Source organism: Schistocerca piceifrons, chromosome 8 (assembly GCF_021461385.2).
Source record: "Schistocerca piceifrons isolate TAMUIC-IGC-003096 chromosome 8, iqSchPice1.1, whole genome shotgun sequence".
In the NCBI taxonomy this organism is placed as follows: Eukaryota; Metazoa; Arthropoda; class Insecta; order Orthoptera; family Acrididae; genus Schistocerca; species Schistocerca piceifrons.
In genome coordinates, this window is record NC_060145.1 from 332645697 (window position 1) to 332665540 (window position 19844).

Genomic DNA, 19844 nt, shown 5'->3' on the forward strand with positions numbered 1-19844 from the left:
ACAGATACAATTTTGATAGGATTATGCTACCCACAAATTCTTCCATTAGTAGCTCTCTAGTAACACCGTTGTAATAATTTTACGTTCGCACTGCCTCCTCAAAAACGTAATTTGCTACTTTTTCTTCCCCCATCCTTCAGGCGTAGGGACGAGTGCTACTACCAGTCGCCAAGGTGTGTCTGCCTCAGGGTTGGTAACGGGTGTCTGTCCCAGTGAAGTGTGTCTAACTTTTAGCTTTCTCCAGTAGTAACCACGCATCAAAACTTCCGAACTCTCCTAAAGCTTTACCCTGACCCGGTGTTTTTCCCGAGCACTCGGCAGCTCTCTCAGTGATCGGAGGTGGGTGTCAGGAGCTCCAACGAAATCTGTCGTATGCGCTCAACTAAATTTGAATTAGGCCTGTCTAACGATCCAAAAGATGGATTAATATGTGGCCTGCATCTGTCAGTATTGAATTAAACTGAGCATGTATTTAGAATATCTCCTACTATCATTCCTTCTCTAACTGTACTGATTCCAATACCGAACATTAGTTTTTACGAAATGTGTCGTCGGTGAAATGATATATCATTTGCCACATCACAGGCTGATAAATTAGCTATGGTATTTCTCAAACGAATTTCTGTTGTTCTGGAACAACTAATTTCATAGTAGAATTACAGAATAAACGAGTTATCACAGCTTGAAGGAAATTGGGGCAAAGGCGGGTGATATGATGGTAATTAGAGTTTGCAGTAGATGTTTTCAGGAGCTCTTACTGCAGAACTTACAGCTACTTCCATGATGGGAAGCACACCGCTAACCGCCCACCTGCCCAGTCAGCGTCCCAGAGATTGGAGCCGTTTCTTCTCTCTGAAGTAACTCCCCAAATGGCATCAGGATTTTGAGTGCACGCCGTCTGACCAGTTACTTGGCAGCGTCCTGAAGGAGTGTAAGTAGGCCTTTAGGCCGATCGGCGGCTGTCATACTGACTCCTAGACTGCTTGGGTAGTGGCAGAGCAACAGGTACCAGCCGTGTACCCATCCCTATCTGTGAGCTATGCATTTTGGGACAGGGCGTCACTCAACCAGCACTTGGTTGCCGTTCCCAGATCCCGCGGCTTCAACACAGACGGCCAACTCTCGATTCTCTGTATCTAACTACACCAGCGTCACACAAATTTCCGACGTTTGTTATTCTAGCGAAGGTATTGATCCAGGCATGGTTCTGCGTTGTCCGCGTTATTTTCTTCAGATTCTTTCTGTATTATATAGAATCTCTTCACACATGGGGTAAGGCTCCATCTGCGAAATGCGATTGTGGAGCAGCAGGGCAAACCGTGTCTCATACTTTTAACGATTTTGCGATGGCAACGAACGAAGCAATTAATTATATTGAAAATTTAGATGTATGTCTGTATATTACATGTGTTGTTGTTTGTCCTTAAAACCCTTAGGATACTTGAATTCCGGTATAGTTTTATACTTCAACTGGTATTTAAAAGGGCCTCTCTTTTTAAGATTATTGCACGAACAAATGGTTACTGGATAAAAAGAAAATATGTTGCTGTGGGAAACAGCTACACTAAATAGTGGATCTGAATAATGAATTACTTTCGTAACTGCTACTACAGAGAGACTTTGGTAAACCAAATATTGTAAGCAAACAACTTGGTCTCCTTAAGAACTTTTTGCGAAACCTTGTTTTCACCTTTGAAACGGCACATAATTTGAGAACATTGCAATACAAACTAGTCTGCAGCAAACAGAATTTCGTAGCTGTCATTGGTACCATTAGTCACTCATAAAAAGATTCGTAACTTCATTACGAATTGTTCCGTCATCAGCGCTGTGTAATACAGCTAGTAACTTCGTTTTTCGGCAATATACACAACTCCGTATGCGTGGATAAACTGTACCAGGAACAGTTTTGAAATTAATACGCATTCACAAGCACTTCTTTAATACTCGTAGCGTAACATTTTATATAAGAAAGTGTCTACACGTAAATTTGACAATGAGGTTGCCGCTGACACAGAACACGGCAGTCCATTGATGGACTGGCACGTCTCTTTACGTGTAAGTCAGCTCATCTTAATCTCATTCATTCTCCTGCCGATTAATAAATATTTAACGCTGATTACGGGTAGTACCAGTGATTGCGAGAATTAAGCCGACAACTCCCATCTTAAAATTTTCCCTATTCTCGCGGTTGCTTGCACGTTACATGTTTCTGTAGTTGCACTTTTTGCTGGGGCATCGTGAGAGAGGAAAGAGCAGAAGCGTAGAGCAGTGCCTGGGAGCTTCGTCGACCTCGCTGTGGAGGGCAGCCCAGTCTTCAGAGGAGAAATCGTGAGGGGCTGCAGCCAGGTGTTGTCAAGCCAGCAGGCGGCGGCCGCTGCTTTTCCACCAGCTGTGCCCCGAGCGGAATGAGGTGCCAAGAGTCTCTACCTAAAGAAGTCGAATAATGTGAGCCGCGACGAGAACTTGACCCTGTGCAGAATATTGCTGTTTTACAAGCCGAGCCATGTGGTCAAGACACAGGTCTAAGTAATGTATTTTTCTGCGACTGGACCGCGTGACCGCTACGGTCACAGGTTCGAATCCTGCCTGGGGCATGGATGTGTGTGATGTCCTTAGTTAGGTATAAGTAGTTCTAAGTTCTAGGGGACTGATGACCATAGATGTTAAGTCTCATAGTGCTCAGAGCCATTTGAACCATTTTTTTCTCCGACTGGCAGCTTCCTTGAAGGCAGTGGAGTGGGACGCCAGTCGGAAATCCAGATTCTGTTGTCTCGTGAGAAGGGACACACTTGTGCTTCATTTAGAAATTCTTCCCTCTCTTCGCAAGGGCGACGTCGCGACATCTCGGCACCGCTCCCCGCGAGGTGAACAGACTCTCGTCTAGAAAATAGCGAGAACAAATTTAATTGGGTAATCTTAAAAATGTAACAGAGAGCGGGAGTCAGGACGCCAACTTCAGAAAATTTCAGGCACGGATGATCAGCGTTTTGGCTGTAGTAAAGACTTGACAGAAGAGAAGGTGATTGTCTGAGAAGAGTTCACGTGGAAAGGCAGACAACTGGCTACCTTTCTAAAACTTTTCCGAGGTGTGAAATTAGTTTGCTAAAAATATTATCATTGGCCGGCATTTTCCATTGGCGAAGAAGTACGCGGACTTTGCAGAGAGCAGCGGGTCGAGACAGCTTTTTGAGACAGATTCAGCATATGTATAAATGTCTCCACATACATATCTATACTCAATATACCAATGTGTAGTGCACTCTCCCCTTATTATGGCTTCTTCCAATTCGATTCACATATGGAATTCGTGAGCAGTGATTATTAAAAAAGGGTCCGTGACTGCTGTAATGTTCCTAATCTTGTTTTCGCGATTCCTTCGGAAGCGACACTGTGGGAATTTGGTGTTTTCCTAGATATCTGATTTAAAGCTTGTTGTTAAAACTTTTAAGTGGGCTTTTTACGGAATAGGTGGCATCTGTCTTCAGGCATCTGGCATTGGAGTTCTTCAGCATCTCCGTGATGCTGTCCCATGAGTCAAACAAAACTGTGACCACCATGCTGACCTTCCTTGTACACGCTCCATATATCCTATTACTCCAATGGTGCATGGGTCTCAGTTGAGGAATATTCTAGAATGGGCCGCAAAAGTAGACAGTGCATCTTACCTAGTATAATACCACTGACTGAAGTCTGCCAGCTGCTTTACCAACAGCTGAGCCTTAACGATCGTCCTATCTTATACCCCTGCAAACTGTCACACCCTGGTACTTGTGTGAGTTGACAGATTGCGGTTATGGCTGATTCATACTGTAATCTTGGACGTTACGTTTATTAGTTTTGTGAGCTACACAGTTTCACATGTCTGAACATTTAAAGCTAGTTAGCAATCTTAGAATCTCTTTGAAATATTATCAAGATTTAATTTGTACAGCTTTTTTTCATATGGTAGTTCATTGTGGATAACTAAACCATCTGCGAAACTTCTGAGGTTGCTTTTAACATTGTGTGCCAGGTCATTGAAGTAAAAGACGAACAGGCAGGGAGCCAACATGCTTCCCTGAGGCACGCCTGAAGTTATTTCTACATCTGCCGATGATTCTGCGTTGAAGATGACATGCGGCGTCTTTGCTGCCAAAAACTCCTCAATCTCGCCATAAATTTGGGTCGGTATCGGATACGATCGTACTTTCGGGAATAAATGTGTGTGTGGCACTGAGTCAAATGCTATTCGAAAGTTGAGAAGTTCCGCATGTACCTGGACGCCTCAATCCATGCTGTTCAGTATGTTGTGTTAAAAAAGCGTGAGTTGGTTTTCGTATGACCGGCGTTTTCGAAATACATGCCGGTTGGAATGGGGCAGGTCATTCTGTTAGGGTACCTCTTCTTGGCTGAACCGTTTGCAATATTGTTTTGCAGCAGTGCGTTTCGAAAGCTTTCATCCCCATTGAACACGTACATTTGATTTCAGTGAATTAGCTAAGGGCCGGTTTTCACTTAGGGCACCGTGTTCCGGCTGTGCTTCGACTGTGTTCCAGATGGTCGCGTCCCGTGCATTCCCATATAACACACCAATGGAGCAAGTAGACGAGGATGTTGTTGTGGCTCTCGGGTCTTTTTTTAGTTTTATTAAGGAGAAAAGAAGAACGAAAAAGAAAAACGCCGTTACTGGGTTGACACTCTATTCTGAGCTAGAGAAGTAAATGGAGAATTCCACACAATATTTAATAGGCTCGCTGATGTTCCAGTGATATTGGTAAAGTATTTTAGAATGAGTTTTACTAGCTTCAAGCATTTATTGCAAATCCTTCTTCTTGAGCTTCAGAAAAAACGTTCGCAGTGGGGAAAGTATATTTCAGATGAGGAACCACTGGCTGCTACGCTAAAATAAGAACTTCCAGTTGAACGTACTATTAATTTCGTACATAATTACGTATTATTTTTGACAGGTTTATCATTGATTGCTTGTTGTTTTGTTCACTCTATTCATTCGCTTCAATGTACGGTTTCGTAGATTTTTGCTAATGAGAATTCTCAATTTTGTATGAGCTTCAGTTGTAGACTACCTCCTTCATTTGCTCCTGTAAGCTCATCTGAAAGCTTCTGTGTTGGATCGGGAAACGATATCATTTGCTTTATCTTCGAAAAAGTCATTAATTTTCTTTCCTTTTTTGGCACTTTGGGCGGTTACCGTGGCTCACTCTTGGCTCACTCTTGGCTCTTACACCATCAGTCAGTGCACTATGCAGACCGTTATGAGCGCTTCCATGCGACCCTTGGCTTCAGTTTATCTGGCCAGCACGCCTTAATGTTGTAAAACTTGCATCAAAGGAAGTACTGCGACCCACCGAGGATGGAACGACCTCAAATCCTCGTTTATTCCCCATTTGCATCATCTAGAGAACACTGAACTTTGATGAAAACCTCGCGGTACTGAAAAAGCGGAATTAAAACTGCATTTCGTCTTCCAGTCCCCATCTCTGTCTTCTTTGCACCGTGACCAGATGTATTTTTGAGTCGAACACGAACTCGAATAAAATAGGAACTCAGTAGCGCTCATTTGCGTTTCCGTTCATCACCTGTAAGTAAGTAAAATTGTAGCTGTTACCTCCACGAAGTACAACAAAAAGTAACTCGAACGGGAAAACTAAAGCTATTCTTAATGGATTTGTTAAGCTTCTCATCGATGTCCCTTCATGATTGTCTCTGACAAGAGAATTGTAATCTTTATGCGGCGAGTTAGGGATGCTGTTGAACAAGTATTACAAGCTCCTCGTCCATGTTTACGAAAAACTCGCAGAAGCTAGTCTGAGGTCAGACAAGAGACGTACGTTCGAGAGAGATTCGTAGCAATTCGTGCATATCCGGAAAGAGCCAAACACCGAACGACCACCAACAGGCTCCGTACCTGCGCCTCGAGGTAGTTTTCCACATAACGTACTATGTTCCCGCTGCGCACCTGTTATCTGTCATGGAAACGCTCTCCCGACCGGTAAGATAGGCCCTACAGCACGACAGGCGCACGGCGTGGACACATTGGCGACACATCAGGGCCGGCCGCGGTGGTCTCGCGGTTCTAGGCGCTCAGTCCGGAACCGCGCGACTGCTACGGTCGCAGGTTCGAATCCTGCCTCGGGCATGGATGTGTGTGATGTCCTTAGGTTAGTTAGGTTTAGGTAGTTCTAAGTTCTAGGGGACTGATGACCACAGATGTTAAGTCCCATAGTGCTCAGAGCCATTTTTTGACACACCAGGTTATATGGAAAATAGGTACTTGACGCCTATACAAAGTGAATAGGAAAAGTTAGTCGCGATTCCATGTTTCGTGACACACAGCACAATAGAGGCAAAGTATGAACACGGAACCCTATATGGAAACCGACTCTGTTTACCTCACATATCAGAATGCTCGCAAAGACGTTGTGGTACAGCGAAAGGGAAAGCCAACGCGTATCAGATGCGGGCGTAATAAAGCCGGAAGTTGGCACGACTTGTACCAAACAGAGCGTGCGCAGGCGCCTCCTGGAGAAGTGGGCAGGCAGCGGCTGGCCACGGCACCACACCAGACTAGACCCGCCTCGACACGACACGGCAGGACACGCGGGTCTGCGTGCCGGCGCGGCGCTGCGGGCCGCGGTATTGACGCAGCGGCCTAGGGCGGCGCGGCCGGCGGCGGCCTTGGGCCGGACCCTGACGACGGCGCCGTCGACGGCGCGCGGGCTGGCGGCGGCCGCCGCTTCCGGCCGGGCTGCTGCGGGGCGCGTGCTATCGACCCCGGGGTCACCGCCGCGCTCCCCTCTCCGCACCTCCTGCTCGCCCACCGTCTCCACACTCACCTGCACCACTTACTCCCTTGTCCAGTAACACGTCGGCCGATACGCACCCTTTTGCCCCTCCTGCGTCTAGTTCAAGTCCGCAGCCAACGTTCAGTTGAACATTGCTGAGGGACACCACAACCAGTCGCAAAGACTTTCGAGAAGAAACTTTATTCCTTTGTCATTGCCGATGTTGGACACACTACCGATATTCATATGATAACATTTGTTTTATAACATTACCAGCGTCTTCGACAACTCGTCGTCAGCTCTTGCATTGCGTGAAGTTGTTTTTCCTTTTAGCTTCACTTTATACTGAGATGACAAAGGTCATGGGTCACCTAATATCGCATCGAACCCCCGTTTGCCCTACATAATGCTGCAACTCGACGTGGTGTGTACTCAACAAGTCGTTGGAAGACCCCTGCAGGAATATTGAGCCATGGTGCCTCTAGAGCCATCCGTAATTCCGGAGTTGTTGCAAGATTTTGTGTACAAAATGACCTCTAGATTACGTCTCATAAATATTCGATGGGATTCATGTCGGACGATGTGGGAGGCCAAATCGTTCGCTCGAATTGTCTAGAACATGGCGCATTTTCATCCATAAAACTTTGTCGCTATTTGGGAACATGAAATCCATGAATGGGTGCAAAACGGTCTCCTAACAATGAGATTTTCACTCTGCAGCGGAGTGTGCGCTGATATGAAACTTCCTGGCAGATTAAAACTGTCTGCCGGACCGAGACTCGAAATCGGGACCTTTGCCTTTCGCGGACAAGTACTCTACCACCTGGAAGGTAGGAGACGAGATACTGGCAGAAGTAAGGCTGTGAGGACGGGGCGTGAGTCGTGCTTGGGTAGCTCAGATGGTAGAGCACTTGTCTACGAAAGGCAAAGGTCCCGAGTTCGAGTCTCGGTCCGGCACACAGTTTTAATCTGCCAGGAAGTTTCGGTCTCCTAGTAGCAGAAGGTAACTATTTCCAGTAAGTGATCGGTTCAGTTGGACCAGGGGACCCAGTGTATTCCGTGCAGTCACAGCATTATGGATTCACCACGAGCTTGCACAATGTCTTGTTGACAACTTGCGTCCACGGCTTCGTAGAGTCTGAGCCACATTCGGTCCCTACGATCAGCTCATCTGGCCACGCAGTGGTTTTCCAGTCGTCTAGGGTCCAACCGATGCGGTCACGAGCCCTGGAGAGGCGCTGCAGACGACGTCGTGCTGTTCGCAAAGGCACTCGCGTCTATCGTCTGCTGCTATAGCCCACTGTCCCAACAGATATGTTCGTCGTAGGTCCCACATTGATTTCTGCAGTTATTTCACGTAGTGTTTCTTGGCTGTTAGTACTGATAACTCTACGTAAACGTCGATGGAGTCGGGCATTAAGTGAAGGCCGTCAGCCACTGCGTTGTCCGTGGTGAATGGTAATACCTGAAATTTTGTATTCTTGACCCTGTGGATCTCGGAGTATTGAATTCCCTAAAGATTCTCATGCGCCTACTCCAACTACCATTCCGCGTTCGAAGTCTGTTAATTTCCGCGGTGCAACCGTTACCACGTCGGAAACCTTTCCACATAAATCACGTGAGTAGAAATGAGAGTTCCGAAAATGCACTTCTCTTTTATACCTTGTGCACGCGATGCTATCGCCATCAGCTTATGTGTATATCTTAATCCCATGACTTTTGTCCTCCCAACGTATGTGTATCGATATTTGTCCTTCGGCAGCCAAGAGAATAATAACAGCAGCTTCGTCTTGTTTGGACGCATTGGGTAATGACGTCGCCATAGTTCACGTTTTCGCATTTACCTCACGCACGTCGGGAAGACACGAATGCCACTGTAATCCCTCGCCTACATGTCAGTGCTTATATACCCACATCGGAGTGACGCTACGTTACACATACGCTGCAGCAACGCCCTCAAACGGAAACATATAACGAGCAATCAGAAAGTTACCGTTTGTGGCCTTCGAACAAAAGTGTTTTGAGCGCCCCTTATATATATGTTCTCGTACAGGACTTTCTGGACTGCCCGGCGTTTTAACTTCCTACAGCTCAAATGAGTGCAGATCTTCGGACCTCGTCGGCATTGCAGTCTAAAGTATGCTGTAATTGAAATGGATAAGTGAATCTTTGCACAGTAAGTAAATACGAGGCGTCTCTTTTCTAACAATGTCCATATATTGTTCTATACCATTCAGTAACTTCTTTTAATCAAAACTTTAGAATATAGTGAACTTAGTGTAAGACTGTATACGTGAGTTTGTGACAGGTTGTTACATCAGTGAGTGAATGGTCAATATCCATATTCTTCCTCTGTTTTCCTCGGATTTCTCCCAGTACTGTATTATTACACTACGAACATCGCCGCGTTATCCCATCCTGCGACGACAATGGGTGGAGCGTACACCAAAGTTCATGACCTCGTGGATATACTGCCATCACTGCCCCACCTTGAAGGCGCTTAGCGGCATAACAGAGTTACTTCCTATGTCGTTATAGTGCTTTAAAGATCGCAACCATCATTCGTCGACTAGGTAGACTTAGCGTTACACATCACTCTACTCTTGTGATATGTAACACTAGAAGGTCAATCACAATTCTGGATTCCACATATGCGGAGTACCTCACCGGTGGCGCATCCCCTCCAAGTCACTGCATTCTCAAACTGTTCGTGGTCTTTCACGCCATGCGGAAGATGCCTTCACTGGCTGCAAGCTCGTCTTTGATATCTGTATATCGCATTTCATCAGGGGTACCGAGCGGATGATGGAACAGGGTCCGTTTTTTGTATGAAAGCCTTTCTTTGTCCGATTCTAATGATTTGAGGTGCGGCCGACGAACAACAGATGTCGGATGTGATTGTCCTGCTTTTTCTTCTCTACACCTGCCTCCGTCCTTCCCCTGATGTGGGGGTGCAATGTCCACAAAGTTCTAGGTACACCGTGCTGGCTGGAGTTTGTCGGTGCGCCGTTTCTCGCTCCTAACAGAGTCTGTCGGACACCTGAGGAGTCGTACAGCCGTTTGATATACGAACTGCATCAGTTATTTTTTTCTGTTAAAACACAACAACAATAAAATAAACGAATTAAACATTTCTAAGGGCCTGGAAAATTACGTTTTTCGCGGTTTCCTCAAAAAAATCTAGGGAATTACCAGAATTATTCTCTAAACAAGGGCACCGCTAATACCCATCTTCACTCGTATTCGACAAAGATAGTTTTCCATTTCAGTGATCTCGATGTAGACAGAGCCTAATTTTTCTTTCGTCTTCAATGAACATCGAGCCTCACACGTCGTCATACAACAAATGAAATCTAATTCGTTCACTTTGTTCTTTCCTGATACATAACACGGACGGGACGGGAGGAATTAGCCAAATGTGAATAAGCAGTTTACTGTACCTCTGACGGAAAACGTAATAAGCTGTTGGTGCAGTTTGAAAGATACTTAGTTGAGATATTACCTGTAATTAACGAAGGGAATGAGGAAAGGTGGAAAATAATATATCAACACTGCATCTCCGCGGTTAGTATTTGGTGAAACTGATAGCAAAGAGCGCTGTAGCTCTCCAGCTGAGAAGTCGCGAGCATTGCTTGCGACACGGCGCCTAGCTGATCCAGAAATGCGTTACCGCGTCAGGTGTAGCTGCGTCATGTCGCAGTTGCCTTCGCGATCCTCCAGGAGGCAGAAGTCACTACTAGGGATGCTCCGTACGAGATTCAATACCGTATTTTCTGTCGATATCAAAACTCGAAACTACCGATATCTGAATAAATCTGTTTAACAGTATCGATACCACAAATGTCTCAACTTTTGATTACTTGCTTATTTTTAAACTTTTCTCGAACATAAAAAAATTATTAAATAATTTAATTTGTGTTGTTATTTCATGGAACAGCTTAATTATAATTTAAAATAAAAACTTAAGGAGTAAAGCACTAATATTTTAACCACAAAAAATATTTATTTTACGAAGACACCAACGAAATTAAAGGTAGCTACCAGTTGACATCAATAGGGAAAGTTGAAAATTTGTGCCTGACAAGGATTCGAACTCGGATCGCGCTGACCACTACTCCATCCGGACACAGTGGTCACTGCAACCGCAGGGATCAAAAATACTGTCTGTTCTGTCGGACAGGTCCGATAGTTAAGGCCCAATGATCCCTCCAGTGCAGATGCGCAATAAGCTCCATGTCTCAAGGAAGTCGACGAAAAGTCACGAGGATAAGTTGAGAATTTGGTCTGACGGGAGGTGTGATATGGTAGTGTGTGTAGTTGCGATGACCACTGTGTCAGGATGGCGTAGTGGTCAGTGCATCTACCTAATAGGCAGGAGACCGGGTTCGAATCACAGTCTGGTATAAATTTTCGATTTATTTTATGCTAACTAAACGTGATATTAACAGAGCAGAAGCGTTTTAATAAGATAATGGTAATCATTTTGACTACAAGGCAAAATATGGTGATATGTTGCGTGAACCATCTGGAGAATAAAGTCAATAGCTGAATCTCTTTTACAAGGCAGTCAGTACATTTTGAATATTATTGGTATACGTTGTTGAAATTTGATACGTTTTATGTAGGTATAGCAAGAAACGTGTCGATATTTGATCATATCAGAAACATTGGAACGTTGCAACTCACAGCTGAGCTCTATTACTCGAATCATTTACGTGTTCTACTCTCCTTACAACGTTTAATGTTTCCCTAGAGGGTTGTGACTCGACCGGCATCAGCAGTGTTGCGCTGTGGAAGAGGTGATGATTACAGACCCGTCGTCACTACGGGCGCTTCAGCGGAGGTGGTACAGCAATTGCGCATTGCTGCAGAGCTGCCAGGGATCGCCGGTGCCGGGTTCTGGAACACAAGGAGCAGAGGACGGCCGCTCGGTAGACGACACTCATTGTAACTGGCAGCTGGGTAGAGAGGCGGGGGGCAGGCGGTGGAGAGAGGATGAGGTGGCTTCCCCCGTGTCTGGGCCGAGCCGTCCTTGCCGCCGCATTTCCACCGCGGCGACGAGTAAAAAGTAAACGAGAGGAAGGAAAGGAAAGCGGGCGCGCCAGGGAAAGAAGGGGCAGAGCGCAGCGCAGGTCAGGCGGCCGCCTCGCAGCCTCGCCCCGTCTGGGCCGGGCCGTCGCCTTCCTTTTTCGATACCTCCCCCGCGGCCGCCATCTGCGCCAGTGGTGTCCAAAAGGCGCGCCGCCCACCGCCGCCGCTGCCGCCGTGTCCCTTTGACCCCTGGCAGCCTCAGCTGAGTGAGCGCCCAGGCGGCGCCGCCTCCCACCGGTGGTGGCCAACGACCTGACACCCACACTCAGTACAGGTAGACGCTGCGTTAAAACGTCTGCCCCACGGAAACTTGTCCAGGATCGCCCCACTACCAACGCTGTCGGCTTCTACCGTCAACCTCTTCTTATACAGCCGAAGCAGTGGTAATCATGAAGGCCGCCAAGTACTCTTTAACTCTGAACAGCGAAAAGATTTTGATTATTTCTGATTCCAAGCGCATTCTCACTGCCTTAGACAAGGAATTGGGAAAAACACAGCAGTAAAGCTGCTATCTGCATAGCCAACTAACTGATGGAATGAAACTTCCTGGAAGATTAAAACTGTGTGCCAGACCGAGACTCGAACTCGGGACCTTTGCCTTTCGCGGGCACACAGTTTTAATTTGCCAGGAAGTTTCATATCAGCGCACACTCTGCTGCAGAGTGAAAATCTCATTCTGGAAACATCCCCTAGACTGTGGCTAAGACATGTCTCCCCAATATCCTTTCTTCAGGAGTGCTAGTTCTGCAAGGTCCGCAGGAGAGCTTCTGTAAAGTTTGGAAGGTAGGAGACGAGATACTGGCGGAAGTAAAGCTGTGAGTACGGGGCGTGTCTCGTGCTTGGGTAGCTCAGATGGTAGAGCACTTGCCCGCGAAAGGCAAAGGACCCGAGTTCGAGTCTCGGTCCGGCACACTGTTTTAATCTGCCAGGAAGTTTCATATCAGCGCACACTCCGCTGCAGAGTGAAAAATCTCATTCTGGAACTAATGGAATGGTCTGCGAGAAATAAATATATTTACACAGACGTGACAGAAGTCATAGGATACCTCACAGCATCGTGTCGAACCACCTTTTGCCTGTCATAGTGCAGCACCTCGACGAGGCATGGACTCCACAAGTCGATGGAAATCCCCTGCAGAAATATTGAGCCATGCTGCCTCTATAGCAATCCATAATTGCGAAAGTGCCACCTGTACAGGATTTTGTGCGGGGACAGGCCTCTCGTATATACCCCTTAAATCTTTGGTGGGATTCATGTCGGACAAACGGGTGCCCAAATCATTCGTTGGAATTTTTTAGGATGTTCTTCAGACCAGTCGTGAACACTTGTCACCTAGTGACATGGCTCATTGTCATCCTTGAATTTCCATCGTTGTTTGGGAACACGAAGTCCATGAATGGCTGCAAATGGTCTCCAAGTAGCCGAACATAAGAAATTCCAGTCAGTGATGCGTTCAGTTGGACCAGAGGATCCATTCCAAGTAATACAGGTGAAACCATTACGGGGCCACCACCAACTTACACAGTGCCTGTTGAGTCCATGACTGCGTGATGTCTGCGCCACACCTGAACCCTACCGTCAGCTCTTACCATGGGACTCATCTGACACCGTTTTCCACTTGTCTAGGGTCCAACCGATGTGATCTCGAACTCAGAAGCGGCGCTGAAGACGTCGTCGTGCTGTTAGCAAATGTACTCGCATCGGTCGTCTGCTGCCGTAGCCCATTAACGCCAAATTTCACCGCACTATCCTGACGGATACGTTCGCCGTACGTCCCACATTCACTTCAGCGGTTATTTCACGCAGTATTGCTTGTCTGTTAGCACTGGCAACTCTAAGCACACGTCTCTTTTCTCGGTCGTTAAGCGAAGGTTGTCGGCCACTACGTTGTCTCTGGTGAGGGGTAATGGCTGGAATTTTGTTTCCTCGGCACGTCTGGGCACTGTGAATCTCAGAATATTGAATTCCCTAACGATTTCCGGAATGGAATGTCCCATGTGTCTAGCACCAACTACCATTCTACGTTGATACTCTGTTAATTCCCGTCGCGCGGCCATAATCACGTCGGAAACCTTTCCACATGAATCACCTGCGTAGAAATGACAGCTCCGCCGATGCACTGCCCTTTTATACCTTGCGTACGCGATACTACCGCCATCTATGTGTGTGCATATCGCTATCCCATGAATTTTGTCATTCCAGTATATACGTTTTAGATAAAAGCTTATGCAGGTGTTCTGTATAACGACACGGTAAGAGGATGGGAAACGTACCTTGATAGCTAGGTACCTGACACCGACGTCTTACATCGAGCAAAACTGAAAGTTAGATTTTAATGAAAAGAGATGGGAAACATCAGATGTAAATAGGGAAAAATGTCATAGTGGGTTCAATCCCACGTAGCTCGTCTGCCTTGGTTTCGTAACACGACAGTGCACCACAGAGCTGTCTCTGAGAGTCAAACACGGCAGCGCTTGAATTCACGACTGTGCCGCCTACAAGTAAGAAATAAGATAATTGCGAATTCAGTAATTCGGACGTTGGAGACTTTAATCATTTAATTTTCCCTTAGAAGTTGTAATAACATGCCTCGCAGAACGGTGAGCTCGGGGTATCATTTGTTACAGAATTACTAGTCTTTTACTACAGAATAATACAGCAGTTCTTAGATGTTTAATAACATTTATTTTAGTTAACAGTTTTAAAATTGGACCAAAATCCTGTAGAGAAGTTGCAATCACCATTTTAGAGGTAAATTAACGTAATTGTTTGTATCTGAAGGAGTAGTGACTGTACAAACATGTTTGTAAAATTTTTTGCATTGGAAAATTTAATTATTACTTCTATATTTAGTACACTTAGCGAGTACGTGTAACAACGCACTCAAACACTGAATACGACGGCTTGGTCACTGTTCGGAATATTCTGCATAAAATGGTAGCAACAACTTGGAAGCATACCAGTTATCAGTCTCGCAGATAAAAACCGAAAGATCTCGAAACAGATGTTCCCAAATACCCTTATATCACTCTTGTAAATGCGCGATCTTCTCTTGTAGCGCAGAGTACAGGGTGCTCGCGTGTAAGTCGAGAAGAGCTCGGGGCCTAGATGCAGTCTGTGCGCGAGATTATTAAACGTTTGCCGGGCATAGCGGCCATCTGGGTACGCGTGTTTAGGCTGTGTCTTACACCCGCCCGCCCGGATAGCTTCGTACCCCATCTTGAAAACGCAATATCATCACCATGATGATGAAATGCAATTTAAGGACTGATGAAACACGACGACCGAGAGAGGTAGCGTATTGGTGTGAGACAGCGGACAAGTGTTTGTCAGGAACAGGGTTACGATCTCTGTCCGGCCACCCTGACTTGGCTTTTCGTGGTTTCCGTAAATCGCTAAAATGCTGAGATACTTTCTTAAAAAGGGCGCGGCTGATTTTATTCCGCTTTCTTGTCCAATCCGAGCTTTTGCCTCGTCTCAAATGACGTCATCTTTGCCAGGACGTTCAACCCTAACCGCCCATCCTTTCTTTTTCCGTCAGTTCTCGACACCACACAATAGAGTTCACGCAATCGCCAGATAGTTGGCGTACACGACACTCTTCCTTCTGGGAGGTCAGTTGCTGACGATACAACACAGGATGCAAAGAGGAAGCAAAAATGTAATGCCTGTTCATGCAGCGACCTTTATATAACGCGATAATGAACAAGATAAAGATAGTGCTGCTATCTGCAGAAACTCCTTTAAAACCTAGCAACTATATACGGATGTATGTAAGTTAAAAAGTTAGAATCAGCTGGAAGAAAACTGGTCAACAGGAAATGTAAATTACAAATAGTTTTACACAACCATACGAGTTGGCACATCTTCGTGTCCCTGGCTTCCAAAGTCGGCAAAACGATGGCGCGCTGTCACGCGGATGGTCAGAAGTGGTTTGCCGTGGCAGGTTTGATAAGACATTTGTGCCTTGTGACCTTCAGTAGCATTGACACATGTGAAATATCGGTAACAACTTCGTGACAAGATCGGTATACAAAGTTTGAGGTACATAGATCTTCCTGCAAAATTTTCAGTGCCACGAAGTTAGATGTATTTAGATATATTACAAGATGTTCTGAAAGTGTTTTAAAAGTTTGATGAGCAATGAACGCTGATGATTTTTATGAAGGGTATTTTCTGATTCGTATTTTCTTGTATTGTATTTGTAATGTTATCGCAAAAAAATGGCTCTGAGCACTATGGGACTTAACATCTGAGGTCATCAGTCCCCTAGATTTAGAACTACTTAAACCTAACAAATCTAAGGTCATCACACACATCCATACCCGAGGCAGGATTCGAACTTGTGACCGTAGCGGTCGCACGGTTCCAGACTATGGCGCCTAGAACAGCTCGGCCACACCAGCCGGCAATGTTATCGCAGTCCCCGCGTTAAACGAATTAAATTTTGTGTTGTTGCTGTTTAACAATTTCCTAAATACAATAAATTGCTGTGTGCTATGATAGATCAAATAACAAGCAAAAGCGTAAAACACGATCGGAAATAGGATAGACATTCCCCATTAAAAAGTATCAGGAACCTTATCTCAATAAAGACGTTATGAGACTGTCGAGGCTTAATCATATATCTGTTGATTGTTGATTTATTGATTGTTGAATGTAGTTTTGGGGCCCTGTAGGGAATCAATATTTTCAACATCAAGCACTTTGGTTGAAGCCGATAAAGGGTATGACGGAACCCATAACGGATCACTCCAACACGCATGTGAATAGGAAATCTAACTAAATTGCATGATGAATCACTACATGCAGCTGAATCATCGTATAATGAAAATTTACCGTCTACCTCGCCAGTTAGTCATCGCTGGTAGACGGGACGTACCTAGAGGTGAGGTGTTTCTGGGTTATAGAGCATACGGAAAACGAATTTTCATTAACGACGGCGTGAGGTAGAAGACAGTCCAAATCCAACTAATTATCCTCGCTACTTGTGTCTCTCCAGCAATAAGACCTCGAGGTTCACCTGCTCTTAACAGGCACGGACACAGTCTCCATCGTGAAGAGGTCAGAAGGACGACGGCGACAGTAATGCGTTTCGTGGGTATTCAGAAATGCTGGCTGGCGCTCTAGAGGGCGGCGGCCACTTGTCCCGTCCGCCGCGCCGCGGTATTGTTGTCCTCCGCCGTTGAACGAAGACGCTTTGAAGCCTGCCCGCGCAAAGCCGGAGCTCGCGCCGCCGCCGATCGATCGTCTGCGAAGCTGGCCGTGCGAGAACCAGAGGGAGGGGTGGAGGGTGCGACCCTGCCCGTGCAATTCCTGCGTCCTCTGGCCGCGAACGACACCTGCCTCTGCTCCCTCTCGCGTGTCTGCCCTACAAATGAAAGGCGGAAAAGAAAGTGCAGTACCGTACGTAGACTAGTACAAGTCGTCATTCTGGATGAAACGGGGACCGATGCTCGAAAACTGACATCGCGTCGTCGGTGTCAGTACCTGCAGAACAAGGCAATGAACGCACCGAAAACTGTGGCAGTGTAGCCGATTATAGCTGTGGCCATGTCACCTAACGTAAAACGCTACCTTAAAATTGAAGAGAGAGAGAGAGAAAACAATTATTTTAATTCGTGAATCGGAAGCGTAAGCTATCTCATTCGGTCGTACCACGTCTCATAGCTGGCTGACAGTTGCAGGAAAACTTAACGTCTTTAAACGGTCCTTCTGCTCTCACAAACTTCAGATCACTCGCAAATGAGGAGACTGGTATTCATCTCTCTGTACGGCAATGCTTAGCTACGTGTTCTTTGTATTAAGACTAGCTGAACTTCAGGATTGTTCAAAAAAATGGTTCAAATGGCTCTGAGCACTATGGGACTTAACTTCTGAGGTCATCAGTCCCCTAGAACGTAGAACTACTTAAACCTAACTAACCTAAGGACATCACACACATCCATGCCCGAGGCAGGATTCGAACCTGCGACCGTAGCGGTCGCGCAGTTCCAGACTGTAGCGCCTAGAACCGCTCGACCACCCCGGCCGGCCTCAGGATTGTTCCTTCACAAATCCCACAGCTGTTACGCCTTCCTCCAAATGCACTACTGCCCACTTGCTAACGGCAGACCACCTCCGGTGTCTAGTCGTTCGTGGTTAGTGACGCTGAAACCCCTCCGATTCCTGCCGACCAATCTTTTTCTGTGGTACAAATACATAAAACACCTTTCAGGCAGCCAACCGATAAATATTTCACTCATTTATCTGCACCTTCGATAGTGAAACCGCAAAGTGTTGTCAAATAACATAGCTTCCACCAGTCTATGAACTACTCGGAGTTTACCTATGATCTCGCTGTCGACAGAATGCTGAAATTTAATAGCCAGGGATCGCAAATCGTGATTCTCAGTGGCTTCTATAGTCACGATGGAAAAGCTCTGCCATACCCAAGAAATGAAGCAAGAGAACACTCGCAGATATCCTACATCGCCACTCTTCATGAGATCCTAGAGGAGGTGGTTTGTCGTTACGACCTATTATGAAGCGTCACGTGTGTATGTTGTGTGGATGAGTGCTTGTACAGTGTCGTGTTGGCTTGTTTAGTTGAGGATCAAAGTAAGGCAGAGGATGAAACCCGGTGCCGGCACATAGCCTACTCCTTCCGAATAGCACCGAGCTTAACGCCCTCATCCGACGGACGAATCACCATGAACAGTGCACTCGCTTCACGAGACATAGCGGAGGGGCTTGGAATTAAATGCAGGACACTGGTGCAAAGACTGGTAACCAGAAACCTTACGCCACCATCTCCCCTTGCCGGCGAACTACTGGCAGAGAAAATTTTATCCGCCACCGGGATTCGAACCGGCTTTCCTCCGAGGCGGGAGCCACCAGACAAGCGTGCGTTAATGAGTTCGGCTACGAAGTCGGGTCAGAGGTGATGATACGGCCATGGAATTCCTTGAAAATATTCTACTTTGGTTTAATAAACTTATGGAGGAAGCAAAACGTATTCCGTGGGCTCTACAATATCTTGGTGGGTATACTACAACACTACGGTAACTGATGTCTGTTGTAGAGCCAATTAAGGGACGATTGCTTTACACTAGCGTCTCTGAAGCAAACTGAATAGTTTCTTTGTGAACAATGGTACAAAATCTTACCGCAATGGCCGGCCGCAGTGGCCGAGCAGTTCTAGGCGCTACGCTCTGCAACCGCGCGACCGCTACGGTCGCAGGTTCGAATCCTGCCTCGGGCACGAATGTGTGTGATGTCCTTAGGTTAGTTAGGTTTAAGTAGTTCTAAGTTCTAGGGGACAGAAGTTAAGTCCCATAGTGCTGAGAGCCATTTGAACCATTTGAATGTTACTGCAATATTTTATACAGTTGTATATCATCAGTGGTAGTTACCCTATTTTGGTTACTATATATGGTCTGACATATTAAGGTAGGTGGTTCCACTGTTTTTTCAATCATCGGCGTGTCGGAATTTGGAAGTAGATTTCAGTCTGCTAACCCGTCTGTAAATCGATAGCTTACATGTGAAGCATTGGCTACAAATGTGATTCTGCGTATTGACACGAATTTGTCTTCTTGTTGCAGGTTTCCTCGGGTGACGAGAGTCCATTACATTGCCGGTAAGTTACCCGTCACTCCTAATGCTGTGATTAGTGACATCGGCAAATTTTCGCATGTATATTACTTGTTTGCCCAGGAACTATCTTTTCTCCAACATCTACAACCACGCAAGACACAGTACATCGCGAGGCGTAAGGTATCTCGTAACGCTGTTTGTCATACTTTCCTGTACCACCCGCGAATGATTGGCTGGTAAAATTGCTACATCATTAGCAACATACGTTGTAAGTTCTTCAGTCTTGGCGGCCTGGGTGTGATCTTTGTTGAGAAAACAGACTGATTACGAGATATTTGCGTGTCTTAGGGACAATCATATCGTACTGCAATCTACCTCAGGGAGTCTTT

The 19844-nt window shown here is 46.1% G+C and overlaps 1 protein-coding gene across 1 annotated transcript in view; it reads left to right on the forward strand.

The window, feature by feature from the left end:
* Nucleotides 1-19844, forward strand: part of LOC124712327 — a 1282739-nt gene that overhangs the window by 899646 nt on the left and 363249 nt on the right. Inside the window, exon 8 of the mRNA XM_047242621.1 lies at nt 19464-19498. Coding sequence (XP_047098577.1) covers nt 19464-19498 — 35 coding nt within the window. The remainder of the gene's footprint in view (nt 1-19463; nt 19499-19844) is intronic.